General features: G+C 37.8%; 1 protein-coding gene across 1 annotated transcript in view; it reads right to left on the reverse strand.

The window, feature by feature from the left end:
- The window catches only part of CC3H8orf34 (chromosome C3 C8orf34 homolog), a 405,008-nt gene that overhangs the window by 299,708 nt on the left and 84,760 nt on the right, over positions 1-20,540 (reverse strand). The window contains 2 exon segments of the mRNA XM_045454994.1: positions 5,110-5,238; positions 8,177-8,308. Of these exon segments, the coding sequence (XP_045310950.1) occupies positions 5,110-5,238; positions 8,177-8,308 (261 nt within the window).

Here is a 20,540-nt window from a genome sequence, read left to right on the forward strand (position 1 = left end):
CCTTGCCAGAGAGAATTCTATCAGAAACTACAAAAATTAAGAGATCACTAAAAATTTTCAAACTTTCCTATCAACAGCTATGGCACTGGAGAGAGAAAGGTCCACAATAACATGACACTGAATAATCACTTTGACCATGCCTGGAAGAAAAAGTCCATTTCCTATGTCTTAGTAAATAAAACAATGCAAAACAATCATTAGAGATGGGAGATTAGGTTAGAGAAAGAGTTACCAACCTGAAGCTATTATAAAATCAAATAAGAATTAAGCTGGTGATTACATAGTTAAATAATGGGCATACAGACTGCTAAATAAACACCAGTAAACGGTAAAGCTGCATGTCTACTAATTTACACTGGTCATCTCGGGCAAACTAATAACTTAGTAGTCACATGTTGGGCCGAAGACAGAAAGTTTGTATTAAACCTCAGATACTGAAAATCACAAAAAGTCAGGTCATTCCAAGAAAGCAGCATTTTGTTCCAAAAGAGACTCAAAAACACTTAAAGGGAGAGAAGAGCAATCCCTCCATATGTGAAGACCTGCTCTCTAACCCCACCCCCCCACCACTACTGCCACAAAAATTAAAGCCCTCTTAAAATCATCAAGAGAAGCCAAAAGCAACTCTCCATCATATACATTGAAGCTGAACATTACACCTTATTTCTGGCTGAGCTACTGACTCACCTGATTGCTTCCTTGGCCCTGACTTTGTCCCAAGAATAATGTGCCGTATCTGCACCTCTTCTACTCTCCCACCAAGGACTGCCTTCTAGCCATTTTTGTTTCTCCAGATTTCCTTCAAGAATTAAATGAGTCCTGGGGCACCTGGGGCACCTGGGTTGCTCAGGTGGTTAAGCAAACGACTTCGGCTCAGGTCATGATTTCACAGTTTGTGAGTTCGAGTCGTGCATTGGGCTCTGTACTGACAGCTCAGAGCCCGGAGCCTGCTTCGGATTCTGTGTCTCCCTCTCTCTCTACCCATCTCTGGCTCATGCTCTCTCTCTCTCAAAAATGAACATTAAGGGGCGCCTGGGTGGCTCAGTCGGTTGAGCGTCCGACTTCGGCTCAGGTCACGATCTCGCGGTCCGTGAGTTCGAGCCCCGCGTCGGGCTCTGGGCTGATGGCTCAGAGCCTGGAGCCTGTTTCCGATTCTGTGTCTCCCTCTCTCTCTGCCCCTCCCCTGTTCATGCCCTGTCTCTCTCTGTCTCAAAAATAAACGTTAAAAAAAAAAATTAAAAAAAAATGAACACTAAAAAAATTTTTTTTAAAAAAAGAATTAAATGAGTCCCCTGTTATAGCCCTCCAATAGCCTCTGATCACAGGACTCAGAAAAGGCCACACCCAAGTTTTCTTGAGACAGACCAGAGCTTGAACCTTGATATTTTTGTCACTCAACTGGGCAAACATGTAACTGAAAGGCAATCAAAGTTCTTTATTAAAACGTTTTTGGGGTGCCTACGTGGCTCAGTCAGTTAAGCGTCTGACTCTTGATTTTGCTCAGATAATGATTCCATGGTTCACGAGATGGAGTCTCACATCAGGCTGTGCATGGAGAGTGGAGCCTGCTTAGGTTTCTCTCTCTCCCTCTCTCTGCCCCTCTCCAGCGTGCACTCTCCCTCTTTCCCTCAAAACAAATAAACATTTTTAAAAAAAAGGTTTTAGGGGCGCCTGGGTGGTTCAGTTGGTTGAGTGTCCAACTCAATTTTGGCTCAAATCATGATCACAAGGTCATGGAATCGAGCCCCACATCAGGCTCTGCGCTGAGCATGAAGCCACTTTAAGATTCTCTCTCTGGGGCGCCTGGGTGGCGTAGTCGGTTAAGCGTCCGACTTCAGCCAGGTCACGATCTCGTGGTCCGGGAGTTCGAGCCCCGCGTCGGGCTCTGGACTGATGGCTCAGAGCCTGGAGCCTGTTTCCGATTCTGTGTCTCCCTCTCTCTCTGCCCCTCCCCCGTTCATGCTCTGTCTCTCTCTGTCCCAAAAATAAATAAACGTTGAAAAAAAAAAAAAAAGATTCTCTCTCTCTCCTCCTCTGCCCCTTTCCTCTGCTTGTGCTCTCTCTCTCTAAAAACATAAAAATAAAATCAAATAAAAAAGCTTTAGGGACAGGCCAAATGTTTTCCTACAAATTAACAATGACATAACAAATGTCTATAAGGCAATTAATCATATTTTAAAGAACAAAAATACTATATCTGTGCCATAATTGGGCATATTCTTCAATCATCTTTCTTTTATTTCATGTTTTTAGATAAATTGAGACTATAAAGAGCCACAGGCTCTGCCCAAAGGGGTAAGATTTATACATATTAATATAAACCTTTGACATATTAATAGAATAAGACTTACTTCATGAACATAATATAGTAATAAGCCAAATTCACTTTATCATTATTTCTTCCAAAGCCAAAGGTAAGGTCTTCTTAAATCACAAGCAGAGAATTTCTACTAATAGCAAAATTATAACATCCTATGCAATGGGAAAAAGACGGTCTCTTCAACAAATGGTGTTGGGAAAACTGGACAGCAACATGCAAAAGAATGAAAGTGGCCCACTTTCTTACCCCATACACAAATATAAATTCAAAATGGATTAAAGACCTAAATATGAGCCCCCAAACCATAAAAACCCTAGAAGACAGTACAGGCAGTAACTTCTCTGACATCGGCCTTAGCAAAGTTTTTCTAGATAGGTCCCCTGAGGCAAGAGAAACAAAAGCAAAAATAAACTGTTGGTAATACATCAAAATAAAAAGCCTCTGCACAGCAAAGGAAATAATCAACAAAACTAAAAGGCAACCTACAGAATGGGAGAAAATATGTGCAAATGACATACCAAAATATATAAAAAACTTATACAACTAAACCCACTAAAAACAAATAATTCAAAATGGGCAGAAGACAGGAAGAGACATTTCTCCGAAGACATCCGGAGGGCCAACAAACATACGAAAAGGTGCTCAACATCACTCATCATCAGGGAAATGCAAATCAAAACTACAAGGGGATATCACCTCACACCTGTCAGAATAGCTAAAATAAAAACTGTAAGAAACAAGTGTCGTTGAGGATGTGGAGAAAAAGGAACCTTTGTGTACTGTTGGTGGGAATGCAAACTGGTGTAGCCACTGTGGAAAACAGTATGCAGGTTCCGCCAAAATTAAAAATAGAATTCTGATATGATCCAGTAATCCCACTATTGAGTATTTACCCAAAGAGCACGAAAACACGTATTCAAAAGATATATGAATCCCTATGTTTATTGCTGCATTATTTACTATAGCCAAATTATAGATGTAGCCCAAGTGTCCATCAACAGATGAATGGGTGGTGTGTGTATGTGTGTGTGTGTATATATATATACATACATATATATACACACAATGAAATATTATTCAGTTATAAAAAAGAATGAAATCTTGCCATTTGCAACAACATGGATGGATCTAGAGAATATAATGCTGAGATAAATCAGTCAGAGAAAGACAAATACCATATGATTTCACTCATATGTGTAATTTAAGAAACAAATGAACAAAGGAAAAAAGAGAGAAACAAACCAAGATATAGATTCTTCTTAATTATAGAGAACAAGCTGATGGTTACCAAGGGGAGGTAGGAGGGGGGCTAATTAGGTGATGGGGATTGAAAAGTACACATATCATGATGAACACCGAGTAACAGTACTGTTCAATCACTACACTGTACACCTGAAACTAATACAACACTGTATGTTAATTATACTGAAATTAAAATTTTAAAAATTCAAAATTTATAAGACCCTGTGATAAGGCAAATTAACTTGTGATGTGGGTTCACTGCACAAAAAATCCAAAAAAGGCTCTAGTGAGCTATGAATTAAGAGGTATGAAAAAAACTCAATCTCTATATGTAAAATTATAATACAATAAAATATAATGTGTAAATAAATATAATTATATACAATATACAAATGCATATATAGTCTATACACATATTATTTCTCCCCAAACATACCAAGGGACAATTTTAATTTTTTAACTCCCTATGCTGTGCGTTTTATTCCCATGACTTGTTCATTCCATAAATGAAAGCCTGTATTTCCCAGTCCTCTTCACCCGATTTGCTCATCCCCCCAGGCAATTTTAACTTTGATACAAGTCATGAAGCTAGTACAACTGTGCTATGTAAAGAAACATACAGATTCTAAAATAGAATCCACTAGAATGTGCTAGTATCCTATCTTCTATTTAAGAATTTTTAATATTCCATATGGCAGAAGAAAATTTTAGTAAGATCATAGCATTAGTGGGCTTCTAAAGGCACCTAATTTTAAAATTGAGAGATATTTAAGAACCCGAGGAGGCAGGAATACTTTGAACCCACTACTACTAAAACCACAAGGTATAAATGTATATCTACATATATAGAAAGCATTTATCAGATCAAAATATTTGATTGCCTATTCTCATGACAGTAATATTTTAAAGTTTTTTACTCGAAATATGTAATTTTAAACTTACACCTATCAAAAGGAGACAGACCATGTCTTCCTACTCTGGAGACAAGAGAACCAAGGCTCACTGGCGGTTTAATGATTTACCTGGGGTTATTCATAAGTGGCAGAGCAAAACCTCTAACCTAGGCCTTGGATTACAGAATCATTTTTTTTAAATATGTTGCTAGGTTCTGAAAGGATTCTAAGAAGAATCTGCCCCGTTGCTACCCTGAGAGGTTTAGAGACATCAAAAACTCATGAAATCAAATGGTATGTTTACTAATTAGGATGACATAAAACAATGAGGTTCAAAAGAGAAGAATGAGTAAGACCATTACATGTGCAGCTGACTTGGGTAACAGAGACCTTGTAGAGACTGGAGTCAAACAGCAAGGGCAAGAGACAGGGTGGGGTGGAGTGTCTACAGCTCCTCCTACTCTATATGCCAGTCTTCCCAGGAATGTGTGTAAATTGCAAGATCAATCCTCATTTCCAATCTCACACACACTATCACAAGCTCTCATGTAATTATAATGAGGATGTTGGAAATGGGTTACTGGAAATTGGAATAAATATTTCTACTTTAATACTGGTTAGGAATTTCAATTATAATCAAGTAAATGAACTTACTTCGAGAAAGATTCTCAAGGGCTTTTCCCAGCTTCTTGCTCTCTTGAAGGATGTGGTTCAATTCATCAAAATCACGGCTTTCTGGTTTAATTCGCCAGTTCCACTTAGGATGATCTACTGACCTTGGCACTATGTTTTAAAAAAAATGATTACTCCATAAGCATGCTACATAATGATAAAAACTTACTATTCATCATCATGTGAGAGATTGTGTCAAGATCAATGTACAGAATAAAAATGTTTGTTTTGGATATGGTTTTCTTATGGGCAAACAGAGGGAAATTACAAAGCTGGGGTTTAAGAAATGTTTTCACTGAACTAGTGAAGAAAGTATGACAATATTTAAGAAAAAAAAAATTCAGGTACTAATTTAAAACCAATAATTTCTATAATTTAGGGAAAATATACAAGCAAAGTATGTTTTATATAATGTTTTAGCCGCTTAAAAAATAATTACTAACTTCCTCATTAGCAATTAGTAAATATTTTTAAGAAATTTTACTATCTTCTGATAAAACAGAAGACTGAACACATCTAGCTTTACTTCCCCCAAATTCTTACTAAAATTAAAGATTTTTTTTGTCAAATAATTAGTTGAACAAGAAGAGAAGACATTATTAGACAAGAGATAGCAAATCTTTTTTGGAAGATGCAAAGCAAACTGAGGAGTGGTAACTGGATTCAGCAAAGTAGAGAATACTGAAATCTAATGCCAAGGAGAGATGCCCAAAAAGGTGAACATTTCATAACAGTTAACACTAAAGCATCAATCAAGGAAGACAAATGCCAAGGTAATAGGATATAAAAACTTGTTTTTCAGATTGGAAGGATCCATTAAATGTCCAGAACAATTCAAGACATCAATTCAATTCAATTCAAGGCAAAATTTTATAACAGGGGCAATAAAGAAAGATCTGAAAAGCTTTCGGAGACAGAAATAGCAAATCAAACTCTCATCAGACTTCTCAATAGCCACTCTTGCCCTAGAAGACACAGGAGAAATTCCTTCACATTTCCAACTGAAAATTACTTCTTAGAGTTTGTGAGGATTCAAACCATTTATCTTCCAATCATTTTTTCAGAAAGTTCATAGTAGAGATTCTCTAACAAAATGGATAAATAAACCCCAAAGTGGAAAGACTTAGGATTCAGGAAATAGGTGACCCTCCCTAAGAGAAAGGAAAAGAGAATCTTCAGGATAGCAGAGAAGGATGGTCTCAGAAGACAGTTGAGAAAAAGGCTCAAAACCAAGAAGCCAAAATTTGAGCAAGAGGACACAGGGCTGTAAAAGAGAGGTCTCTACTTTTTTTTATGGAATAAAATATAAAATATAAAATAAAATAAGATCAAAGTTAGGATTACTTGATGAATTTGATCATACTGAGTATTCAGTACTTTAAGGCAAGGCTTGAGGAAGGATTAGTGAGGAATACACAGAAAACAAAGCAAATACAAAAATAAAACAATTACTAGTTCTAGAAAGAAATTAATAGTTGGACATCTATGTCTCTGTTGGAATAAAGACTAATTAATATAGCCATAATAATATCGATGTGCAGTATATATTCAACATTTGAAATATCTGCATGTTTGTATTCGGGGGATGAGGTGGGCCTGAGGTCTGAAATCACAAAATCTTACAAGGAGGTCAAAAGCTGATGCCTCAAATTTAAAAAGTAAAAGGGAACTGTGCAAGTAACTTGTATGTTTTGATATGTAAACTTGTGTAGCTCTGAAACATCTGAAAGAATTCAAAGTGGCTCCATGTTAGAAGCCTGTAATACTACTTTTCAAACCATGTATATTTTTGTTTTGATTAAAATAAAATGAAATAATTTTTAAAATATTTATATGGTAATGCTACAGCAAAGGTAATCTCAGACTTCTGAAATACTTTTCCTACTACCTTTTAAAAAAGTACTCTAGGGGCGCCTGGGTGGCGCAGTCGGTTAAGCGTCCGACTTCAGCCAGGTCACGATCTCGCGGTCCGTGAGTTCGAGCCCCGCGTCGGGCTCTGGGCTGATGGCTCAGAGCCTGGAGCCTGTTTCTGATTCTGTGTCTCCCTCTCTCTCTGCCCCTCTCCCGTTCATGCTCTGTCTCTCTCTGTCCCAAAAATAAATAAACGTTGAAAAAAAAATTAAAAAAAAAATACTCTGAAATATTTACTATACTAAAAATATACTGACCCTCTGACCCAGTGATCTTATGTCTGGTAAATTATCATGAAGAAATGAGAACACCTATACTTATATATGTATGTACAAGGTTGTTTATCAGAAATTGCAAGATATTCATTTATTTCAGTGAAGAGTTTGTGGTGGCACAACTCTGTAAACAATCTAACTGTCCTTCCACAGGGGAATAAATAAATTATGGCACATTCACAGCATGCTACGGCATGTATTCATTAAAAAGCATAACTTAGATCTAAGTTTAACATGAAAATACATCCACAGTATATTCTAAAATAATAAAAACAAATTGCTCAAGAATGTGTATAGTCTAAAACCAGTTTTATAAAGCAAACCAACTCACCCATATTTTATACGCTAGTCTGTACAAAGAAAAGGATATAAAAGATGCAAACTATTTCAAAGGGTATGAAAATATATAAATTATTTTTGAGGAAGTAGAATCTGAGGGGACTAACAGAAGAAAGAAGGATTAACATTTAAAATTTTACTAAGTTTTTTTAATATAAAACTCCTTTATTTCCCTCTACTCTAAAAGATTTAATTTGTTTTTATAGACTATTAAATATAGGGTTACTGTTGCTCTGAATGTGATATAATGCTGTAACAGGCAAGGAAGCTGCTCCAAGCAGCTAACATTTTTAAAAGAATATTATACTCAAAAAGCTCTAAACCAATTAAAAATGCTTGAGAATATGAGTGAGTCGATATATATAAATAAAGCTCAATGTTACTGCTAAAATGAACATGACATTCATTAGGATTAACAGCCAGAATTATCAGATAAAAAATTAGGCTTCAACTCTTACCTTTTCTTCATTTTGTTAGTAACACATACTTACATTAAGTAACATTTGAATGACAAAATTCCTTACATGATTTGGATTCTGCTGACGGTGGGGAAATATTAGACACAGCGAGGTCACTTTTTGACTTTTTAGGCTTCTTTGCATTTAATTGCCAAGGCTTATCATAGCTTCTGAAATCCCTTCTTGTTCCTTTATGTTCTGTTAAAACAAACAAAATATATATTCATGTCTGTATACATACACTCAATAATAAGTGTTTTCAAGTTTGATCAAAAACTAAACCATGAAGTAATTAGATATACCTCGCAAAACTTATAGGTCATCTCACATCAAAACTAATGCAAATATTCAAAAATATTTCTTGTTTAAATTTTAGTTTTGAATTTGATATGATTCAATTTGTATATTGATATGATTAAGATCATGCTAAACTTTGAAAGCTTCTGGAAATACTCTTTGAGGCATAGATTACCAATACTTAAAATAACATTCTTTAAATGGGTATTATGGAATAAAGCACTGTATTCTATAGTAAATAAAAACAACTAAACATTTAAGTAAGTTTCACTCATCTGATTTTACCCTATCCATTATTCACTAAGATACATTAAACCACCAACAGTCACCCACATTTCTTCTCTAGCATCAGTCATTTTTTCCACTTCTCTATTCAAGAAAGTAATTCAGCCAGTTTTGTTGAAAGTCACAGCTCCCCTTCAAAGGTGGTCCAAGTCATACCAATTCCCAAATTAAATGATATTTCCAAGAGTTCACCCTTCTTGACATCTTTGCAAAGCATTTCATATTTTTAGACATACCTATCTTTATGGAATATTTTTTTTTCTTATTCTCATGGCACGACATTCTCCTCATCTCCATATCCCCTATGTCACTACTCCTACTCTGTCTCATTCACTGCTTCTCCATCTTCTTTCATCTATGTGATCTTCCTTAGAGTTTAGAGTTTCATTCTACTTTCTTGTTTAAATATATAAGTTGTCAAATCATCTTAGCTTTATGAATGACTCATCAATATTTCTCTAGCCACCCACTTGTAAATACCAACTAGACATCATGAAACATTATATGGATTCCTCAAATTTATATTTTAAGGTTTTACTAAACTAGTTGTTACCTAATTTTTCCACCTCCAATATGCCATTGAATACCAAAAGAAGCAAAGACATTTTAAAACTCTAGGAACAGAAATACTGGTCGGTGGTCTGTCAGAACACAGATGTATTTCCACAGATATGAATAAGACAAAAGAAAATCAGAAGGAAATTGGAAGATTTCTAGGCATCCATGATACTTCCCTTTACATCTATTTCTGTCATTCAATGAGAATTTGTCTTTCTGTGTACATCCTAGGACCATATCTTCTTTTTTTAAAATATTTATTTATTTATTTAGAGAGCATGAGATGGGGAGGAGCAGAGAGGGAGGGAGAGAGAAAATCCCAAGCAGGCTCCATGCTGAGAAGGAGCTGAAGCTGGGCTCAATCTCACAAATGGTGAGATCATGACCTAAGCCGAAATCAAGAGTCAGACACTTAACCGACTGAGTCACTGAGGCACCGTGGAATGTAATATCTTCTAATGCAATATAGCTAAAGGAAAAAGGATCCTGGTCATAAAATACATAATTTTATGATACAAAGAAAAAGGTTAAAAAGAACAAAGGAGGAATGGCACATTAGATTTTGTGGCTTTTTTACTTTTCCACTACAGACAAGGAGAAAAATCCACATTAACATAAATAATCTAGTAATGATACTATTCTTATTTCGTCAGTTGAAAAACAAGATGAAACATAAAGTTACTCATGAGTGTAGCAGAGACCCATAGAATTCAACTGATAATGGAAATTTTAGTAGCAGTCATGATTTGTTCTGTCACTCTAAAATTTTTGAAAAGAAGTAGGAGGACCCAAAGTTCCCTTGTCCCTCAAACAACAGCAGTATTGAAGCCAGAAGACTTGGAATTCTAGGAATCCGTGCTACAGAGTGACAGAAACATCTCCAGAGACTCATGAGGACAACTTGGCAGGCCACAGGTGTGTGATTGTCAATTGGGAGAGACAAAATGGGCAGAGTAGGCATGGAGCAGAGGGATCCCCTTCCGTGGGGAGACAAAAGGAAGAGAAAGAGAGGCTTGGAAGTATAGGATTGTATTTGGACAAAAGAAAAACCATGAACTGAGGAATAGAAAAAATGGAGAAAGAACCAATTTCTAACTCTTCCCAGGGTTGCAGGGCTTTCTCCAGACTGGGGCCTGCTGTCCTGTACACCTGCCTGGGAAAGAGGGGAGCCAGCCCGGAGCTTGGTAGTGAGCTCAGAGGCACACTGGGAGAGAGCAGTCCCCTACCCTGAGTGCTGTGAGAAGAAGGTATAGAGACATTCCAAGGACAAAAGACCCTGCAGGCACCAGCCAGTCAGAGGTTCTTTGTTGGCTGGCTGGTGGAGTGGCATTACCCCAGAACCAGGGTGGGCAGAATAGGACCCTTTAAGACATCAGGGTTTGAATCCCAGCCAAGCACCTGGGCGGCACGGGAGACTGTGGAGTGGGACAAACTGGCCCGCTCACACCCGCGCGGCACTGTGAGGGCAGCCTGAACAGAGTGGTTTGGGACACCCGGTCTGGGGAGAAGAGACTCGGATGTCTCCATTTTTCTACCCATCCCCAACAAGGTGGGGCTTCGGGGAATGGAAAACGGGCCCACAGTAGATGTGGCACCCACTGATTCCAAACCACATCCCTCAGTGCCTGGTAACTGCATGTCTAACAGAGCAAGATTGACACTGACTGAACCAGAAGCCCCTCCTCCAGACCAGGGCAGCCACCAGTTCCAAGACACCATCAGATATTGGTCCAGTGGTTTTGCATTTTCTGAATTGATTCTTGGTCAATTCTTATTTTATATATACATTTTTTCTTCCATTTCTTCCTCTTATTTCTTCCCTTCTCTATTCTGGTTGTTGCTTGTTTAAGTAGACATTTTTAATCTATTCTTTTTGCATCTCTTCTGTGTTTCCTTCTTTATTTTCCTCTCTCTCTCTCTCTCTCTCTCTCTCTCTGGATTAAGCTGTGTAGTTTCTCTGATTCTCTGCCTGATCATTTATCCTTTTTTTTCCTGCCCCTGTCATTTCTTTCTTTCTATGGGATAAGGCTTCTTCCACCACCATCCCTCTTTTTAAAATTTTTTCCAGAGTTACTTCAATGAACAAATGAAATCACACCTGGTAGAAGGTCCAAACCACCACTATGACTGGGGAGATAAAGCAACCAGAGTCACAACAACAGACAGCATACAACACACTCCAAAAACACCTCCTGAAGGGCCAGGCCCTGGAGAGGGTATGACCCCTTTTTAATGCTCACAGTAGTACTCACAGGTGCAGGACACATAACAAGTTATTAAAACATATAAGAGACAGAAAACTCACCAAAATGACAAAATGGAAGAATTCTCCTCAAAAGAAATTCCAGGAAGAAATGACAGCTAGAGAATTGTTCAAAACAGATATAAATAATATATCTGATCAAGAATTTAGAATAATAGCCATAAGATTAATAGCTGGGCTTGAAAAAAGCATAGAAGATAGCAGAGAATCTATTGCTGCAGAGATTAAGGAACTATGAAATAGTCACAACAAATTAAGAAATGTTGTAAATGAGGTGCAAAATAAATGATGCAGTGGCAGCAAGGATGGAGGAAGCAGAAGGGAGAATAAGTGAAATAGAAGATAAAATTATGGAAAATGATGAAGCCAAGAAAAAGATAAGAAAATACTAGACCACGAAGGGAGAATTAGAGAACTAAGTGATTCAATGAAATGTAATAATATCTGTATCATAGGAGTTCCAGAAGAAGAAGAAGAAGAAGAAGAAGAAGAAGAGAGAGAGAAAGGGCAGAAGGTTTGAAATGAACTAATTGAACAAATTACAGCTGAAAACTTCCCCAATCTGGGAAAGGAACCAGACATCCAAACCCAGGAGGCACAGAGAACTCCCTTCAGATTTAACAAGAATAGGTCTTCACCATGGCATATCATAGTGAACCTGGAAAAATACAAAGATAAAGAGAGAATTCTGAAAGCTGCTAGGGACAAACAGGACTTAACCTACAAGGGTAGACACATAAGGGTAGTAGAAGACCTGTCCAATGAAACTTGTCAGGCCAAAAGGGAATGGCAGGAAATACTCAATGTACTGAATAGGAAAAATATGCACCAAAAATCCTTTATCCAGCAAGGCTCTCACTCAGAATAGAAGGAGAGATAAAGGCCTTCCCAGACAAACAAAAACTGAAGGAGTTCATGACCACTAAACCAGCCCTGCAAGAGATCCTAAGGGGGACTCTGTGAGTGGATTCTGAAAAGACTACAAAGGGCCAGAGACATCACCACAAGCATAAAACCTACAGATAACACAATGACACTAAATCCATATTTATCAATAACTCTGAATGCAAATGGGCTAAATGCCCCAATCAAAAGACACAGGGTATCAGAATGGATAAAAACAAAACAAGATCCATCTATATGCTGTCTACAAGAGACTCATTTTAGACCTGAGGACACCTTCAGACTGAAAGTGAGGGGATGGAAAACCATCTATCATGCTACTAGGAGTCAAAAGAAAGCTGGAGTAGCCATACTTTTTTCAGACAAACTAAATTTTAAACTAAAGGTTGTAATGAGAGATGAAGAAGGGTATTATATCATAATTACGGGGTCTATCAATCAAAAAGAGCTAACAATTGTAAATGTTTATGCCCCCAACTTGAACAAACCCAAATCAATTAATTACAAATATAAGCAGTCCTACTGATAAGAATACAGTAATTGCAGGGGACTTTAATACTCCACTTACAACATTGGACAGATCATCTAGGCATAAAATCAATAAATAAACAAGGGCCCTGAATGATACACTGGACCAGATGGACTTGACAGATATATTCAGAACTTCTCATCCAAAAACAGCAGAATACACATTCTTCTCGAGTGCAGATGGAACATTCTCCAAGAAATCACATACTGGGTCGCAAAACAGCCTTCAATAAATACAAAAGAATTGAGATCATACCATGCATATTTTCAAATCACAATGCTATGAAATGTGAAATCAACCACAAGAAAAATTTTGGAAAACCTCCAAATGTATGAAAGTTAAAGGACATCTTACTAAAAAGAATGAATGGGTCAACCAAGAAATTAAAGAAGAAATTAAAAATATATATGGAAACAAATGAAAATGAAAACATGACAGTCCAAGCCCTTTGAGATGCAGCAAAGGCAGTCCTAAGAGGAAAATACATTATTATCCAGGCCTATCTTAAGAAACAAGAAAAATCCCAAATACAAAATTTAACCACATACCTAAAGGAACTAGAAGCAGAACAGCAAAGAAACCCCAAAGCCAACAGAAGATAAATAATAAAGATTAGAGCAGAAATAAACAATATAGAATTCAAAAACAAAACAAAACAGATCAATGAATCTAAGAGTTCGTTTTTTGAAAAAATAAACGAGGGTGCTAAACCCCTTGCCAACCTCCTCAAAGAGAAAAGAAAGAGAACCCAAATAGATAAAATCACCAATGGAAAGAGGAGAGATCACAATCAATACCACAGAAATATAATTATTAGAGAATACTATGAAAAATTATATGTCAACAAACTGGACAACCTGGAAGAAACGGACAAATTCCTAGACACCCACACAATACGAAAACTCAAGCGGGAAGAAATAGAAAATTTGAATAGACCCATAACCAGAGAAGCAACTGAATCAGTTATCAAAAATCTCCCAACAAATAAGAGTCCAGGGCCAGATGGCTTACCAGGGAGTTCTACCAGACATTTAAAGCAGAGTTAACAGGGGTGGCTTGGTCGGTTGGGCGTCCGACTTCGGCTCAGGTCATGATCTCACGGTCCATGAGTTCGAGCCCCGCGTTGGGCTCTGTGCTGACCGCTCAGAGCCTGGAGCCTGTTTCAGATTCTGTGTCTCCCTCTCTCTCTGCCCCTCCCCTGTTCATGTTCTGTCTCTCTCTGTCTCAAAAATAAATAAGCGTTAAAAAAAATTAAAAAAAAAAATAAAGCAGAGTTAATACCTATCCTTCTCAAGCTGTTCCAACAAGATAGAAATGGAAGGAAAGCTTCCAAACTCATTCTTTTTTTTATGTTTATTTATTTTTGAGAGAGAGACAGAGAGAGAGCAGGGAAGGGGCAGAAAGAGAGGGAGACACAGAATCAGAAGCAGGCTCCAGGCTCTGAGCTATTAGCACAGAGCCCAAAGCAGAGCTTGACCTCAGACCATGAGATCATGACCTGAGTTGAAGTCAGGTGCTTCAACCAACTGAGCCACCCAGGCACCCCCAGGCTCACTCTATGAAGCCAGCATTCCCTTGATTCCCAAACCAGAGACCTCACTAAAAAGGAGAATACAGACCAATATCCCTGATGAACATGGATGCAAAAATTCTCAACAAGATACTAGCAAATTGAATTCAACAATATATTAAAAGAATTATTCACCATGATAAAATGGGATTCATTCCCGGGCTGCAGGGCTGGTTCAACATTCACAAATCAATCAATTGGATACACAACATTAATAGAAGGATAAGAACCATATGATCCTGTCAATAGATAAAAACAAAGCATTTGACAAAATACAGCATCCTTCTTTAATAAAAACCCTCAAGAAAGTTGGGATAGAAGGAACATACCTCAACATCATAAAAGCCATATATGAAAAGCCCACAGCTAATATCATCCTCAATGGGGAAAAACTGAGAGCTTGCCCCCTGAGATCAGGAACACGACAGGGATGTCCACTCTCACCACTGTTGTGTAACATAGCGTTGGAAATCCTAGCATCAGCAATCAGACAACAAAATGAAATGAAAGACATCCAAATAGGCAAAGAAAAAGTTAAACTTTCACTTTTTCACAGACAACATGATACTCTACATGGAAAACCTGAAAGACTCTACGAAAAAGCTGCTAGAACTGATACATGAATTCAGCAAAGTCTCAGGATACAAAATTAATGTACAGAAATCAGTTGCATCACTACACACCAATAATGAAGCAACAGAAAGAGAAATCAAGAAATTGATCCCATTTACAACTGCACTAAGAACCATAAAATGCCTAGGAATAAACCTAACCAAAGATGTAAAAGATATGTATGCTGAAAACTATAAAAAAAACTTATGAAAGAAATTAAAGAAGACACAAAGAAATGGAAAAATATTCCATGCTCACGGATTTAAAGAACAAATATTGTTAAAATGTCAATACTACCCAAAGCAATTTACACTTTCAATGCAATCCCAATCAAAATGGCACTGGCATTCTTCTCAAAGCCAGAACAAACAATCCTAAAATCTGTATGGAACCACAAAAGACCCTGAATAGTCAAACTAATGTTGAAAAAAGAGAACCAAAGCAGGAGGCATAATAATCTCAGACTTTAGCCCCTACTACAAAGCTGTAATCATCAAGACAGTATGGTATTGGCACAGAAAGACACATAGACCAATGGAATAAGATAGAGAACCTAGAATTGGACCCACAAATGTATGGCCAACTAGTCTTTGACAAAGCAGGAAAGAGTATTCAATGGAACAATGACAGTCTCTTTAGCAAATGGTGCTGGGAGAACTGGACAGCAACATGAAAAAGAATGAAACTGGACCACTTTCTTACACTATACACAAAAATAAATTCAAAATGGATGAAAGAGCTAAATGTGAGATGGGAAACTGTCAAAATCCTAGAGGAGAACACAGGCAACAACCTCTTTGACCTCAGCCACAGCAACTTCTTACTCAACACATCTCCAAAGGCAAGGGAAATAAAAGCAAAAATGGGCTATTGGGACCTCATCAAGATAAAAAGTGTCTGCACAGCGAAGGAAACAATCAGCAAAACTCAAAGGCAACTGACAGAATGGGAGAAGATATTTGCAAATGACATATCAGATAAAGGGTTAGTATCCAAAATCTATAGAGATCTTACCAAACTCCACACCTGAAAAACAAAGAATCCAGTGAAGACATGGGCAGAAGACATAAATAGACACTTTTCCAAAGAAGACATCCAGATGGCCAACAGACACATGAAAAGATGCTCAACATCACTCATCATCAGGGAAATACAAATCAAAACCACACTGAGATACCACCTCACACTGGTCAAGTGTGGCTAAAATTGACAACTCAGGAAACCACATATGTTGGCAAGGATGTGGAGAAAAGGAACCCTCTTGCACTTTTGGTAGGAATACAAACTGGTGTAGCTGCTCTGGAAAACAGTGTGGAGGTTCCTCAAAAAATTAAAAACACAATTACCCTATGACCCAGCAATAGCATTACTAGGAATTTATCCAAAGGGTACAGGAGTACCTCTTCATAGGGGCACACGTACCCCAATGTTTACAGCAGTGCTGTCAACAATAGCCAAATTATGGAAAGAGCCCAAATGTCCATCAACTAATGAAAGGATAAAAGATATCATGGAATACTACTTGTCAATGAGAAAGAATGAAACCCTGCCATTTGCAACAATGTGGACGGAACTGGAGGGAATTATGCTAATTGAAGTAAGTCAGTCAGAGAAAGACAGATCTCATATATTTTCTTTTTTTTTAATTTTTTTTGATGTTTTTATTTATTTCTGAGACAGGGAGAGACAGAGCATGAGCAGGGGAGGGGCAGAGAGAGAGGGAGACACAGAATCTGAAACAGGCTCCAGGCTCTGAGTTGTTGGCAGAGAGCCGGATGCGGGGCTCGAACTCACGAGCTGTGAGATCATGACCTGAGCTGAAGTCAGATGCCCAACCGACTGAGCCACCCAAGTGCCCCCAGATCTCATATATTTTCATTCATATGTGGAACTTGAGAAACTTAACAGAAGATGATGGGGGAAGGGGGAAAAAACAGTTTCAAACTGAGAGGGAGGCAAGCCATAAGAAACTCTTAAATATAGAGAACAAACTTTGGGGGGGCTCCCGCCAAAAGTGGGGAGTGGGGGAGAGGGGAAAATGGGTGATGGGCACTGAGGTGGGCACTTGCTAGGATGAGCACTGGGTGTTTATGTAAACAATGAATCACGGGAATCTACTCCTGAAGCCAAGAGCACAGTGTATACACTGTATATTAGCTAACTTGATAATAAATTATACTTTAAAAAAATAAATAAAATCCAGAATTGTGATACCTCCAAAAAAGAAATCTTAGAAAAGATTTACTATGAAAAACCTTAAAATTTTAGAATGTGATTAATTTGCCTTCTCAATAAAAATAAAAGAAAGTGGATTGTATGAAACAAAAAGAAATACGAGAAGGCGATAGGTTAACCGACCAACCTACAATAAAATATAACTTCAGACAGAAATGGATAAAGAAGATAAGGAAATTCTGACAATAAACCAAAATGCAATACCACCATTTAAATTTGTTTTCAAAGCCAGAAAGAGAAAACTGATACTGCAGAAAATTGAGTCAGTGACACAGACAGCATACTTTGACAAATTTCCCTAGAAGTCGGTCAATAAAAAAAGGCAAATATAATGTGAAATGAAATGGGAGGAATGAAGAACAGTAAAGCAAACTCAATTTACACATAGTTGATTTTCCTGAAGAAAACATAAAAAAACAAATATAACAGAAGCAATATCTAAGTACACAAGAGGAAAATAGTTTTAGGCTGAAGACCTAGATTTGCTGATTGAAAAGATTCACTGAATATAAGAAAAAAAATTTTAACAAGACAATCATCTAGATATAGACCCAGGAAAACTTGTCAATATCACAAATAAAGAAAAAAAAACATAAGTATTTAAGAAAAATAATTGGAATATCGAAAAAGAAATAAAAATAAGGCAGGTTTCAAGTTTCTCCTCAACAATACTAAATGACAGACTTTTAGATGATGCTGTATCCCACATTGCTAGATATATTTAAAGGCAATAAAAGGACAACTTCAGATATTTTCAAAAGGTATTATACCAATATACCTTGAATATTAACATATTTTCTTGCTAATTAGAAGATGCAACAGAAGAAAACAATTCAAAACTGCAGTCAAGATGTAAACTGGCATTACTTATTGTCACCTAAATTATAACGTCACCACTTATATTCATATCCAAGAATTATCCTATGCTTTACTTCTCCCTCCTGTCATACTCTTTCTCTCTAAAATTTTTCCTTTTCACCTTCTGGGGCATACATTCCATGGTAAACAAACATTTCTCTATCCTCATGTCTGAAGAGACACCTCACTCTTTCCACAAGAGCGCTCCCTCCTCTGCAGCTTCCTGGAATGGAAGGCTCGTTGTCCCATGTGGTACCCACCAAAGATTGGATTCTCCTGGCCCAACAATGTTAAGTGGGAAGTCCCTTCTCTTTTGCAGTATATGCTGCCTGCTTACGCTATTCAGTACTTTTCATTGTTACCATCTTTCTGCTCCTGATTACTCCACAGCCCGACTTAAGACCTTGGCACAGTCTCCCTTAATTTTTCAACAACTTGAATGAAACTCTGGCTTCATCTTTTCTTAATCCTCAGATAAATCATGCATGAAGTCTCATACTTCCTTGTCCTCCCTAACTCTAAAAAGCTTCACTTCCCTAATAATCAAGACACCCCAAAACTAAAGCTACCAACAGGACATTCTCATCATCGGGACTCATTCCACCTGTTTTTTTTATCTCAAATATCACAATCCCCTGTCCTACATCTCTCATATTTTCACTGCACCTACACTGCACCAGCCTTCCAACAGGTCTTTAGCTCTCTGATCTGCTTTTTTTGTCTAATTGTTTTCCTATCTTTGCTCACTACCTTCTCATACTAGACCTTGTGCTTCGATCACTTGCATAAATTGCTCCCGAACGTCCTCAATTGCTGTGCTAAACTGTTATTTTGCCCTCCGCCCTTGCCGTGCCACAACCACAATTCTCAATCAGTCCCTCCAACTGTCTGCCCTGTTTGCTTCCCACTACTTCTGGGCACTGTTGGAGAAATAGCACAACCGTGCTAATGGTTTCTATGTTTAACTCATGTCTTCAACTTCAGAGAGGCCCCAGAACTGCCTCATAGTCTTTTTTTTTTTTCCTTTTGTCAATTCTTGTTTCCTTCTCCTTGGTGACTTTTCACAATTGGCATCACTCACTCTAATCTCCCCTATCCAATACCCAATCCTATTGTCCTCAGGAAACAATCTCACTTCTTTTTTTTTTAGTTTTTTAAATTATTATATATTTTTTTAAATTTACATCCAAGTTAGTTAGCATATAGTGCAACAATGATTTTAGAAGTAGATTCCTTAATGCTCCTTACCCATTTTGCCTATCCCCCCTCCCAAAACCCCTCCAGTAACCCTCTGTTTGTTCTCCATATTTATTTTTTTTAATATATGAAATTTATTGTCACATTGGTTTCCATACAACACCCAGTGCTCATCCCAAAAGGTGCCCTCCTCAATACCCATCACCCACCCTCTCCTCCCTCCCACCCCCCATCAACCCTCAGTTTGTTCTCAGTTTTTAACAGTCTCTTATGCTTTGGCTCTCTCCCACTCTAACCTCTTTTTTTTTTTTTTCCTTCCTCTCCCCCATGGGTTTCTGTTAGGTTTCTCAGGATCCACATAAGAGTGAAACCATATGGTATCTGTCTTTCTCTGTATGGCTTATTTCACTTAGCATCACACTCTCCAGTTCCATCCACGTTGCTACAAAAGGCCATATTTCATTTTTTTCTCATTGCCACGTAGTATTCCATTGTGTATATAAACCACAATTTCTTTATCCATTCATCAGTTGATGGACATTTAGGCTCTTTCCATAATTTGGCTATTGTTGAGAGTGCTGCTATAAACATTGGGGTACAAGTGCCCCTATGCATCAGTACTCCTGTATCCCTTGGGTCAATTCCTAGCAGTGCTATTGCTGGGTCATAGGGTAGGTCTATTTTTAATTTTCTGAGGAACCTCCACACTGCTTTCCAGAGCGGCTGCACCAATTTGCATTCCCACCAACAGTGCAAGAGGGTTCCCATTTCTCCACATCCTCGCCAGCATCTATAGTCTCCTGATTTGTTCATTTTGGCCACTCTGACTGGCGTGAGGTGATATCTGAGTGTGGTTTTGATTTGTATTTCCCTGATGAGGAGCAACGTTGAGCATCTTTTCATGTGCCTGTTGGCCATCCGGATGTCTTCTTTGAAAAGTGTCTATTCATGTTTTCTGCCCATTTCTTCACTGGGTTATTTGTTTTTCGGGTGTGGAGTTTGGTGAGTTCTTTATAGACTTTGGATACTAGCCCTTTGTCTGATATGTCATTTGCAAATATCTTTTCCCATTCCGTTGGTTGCCTTTTAGTTTTGTTGGTTGTTTCCTTTGCTGTGCAGAAGC

The sequence above is a fragment of the Leopardus geoffroyi genome, chromosome C3 (assembly GCF_018350155.1).
Source record: "Leopardus geoffroyi isolate Oge1 chromosome C3, O.geoffroyi_Oge1_pat1.0, whole genome shotgun sequence".
NCBI classification, from domain to species: Eukaryota; Metazoa; Chordata; class Mammalia; order Carnivora; family Felidae; genus Leopardus; species Leopardus geoffroyi.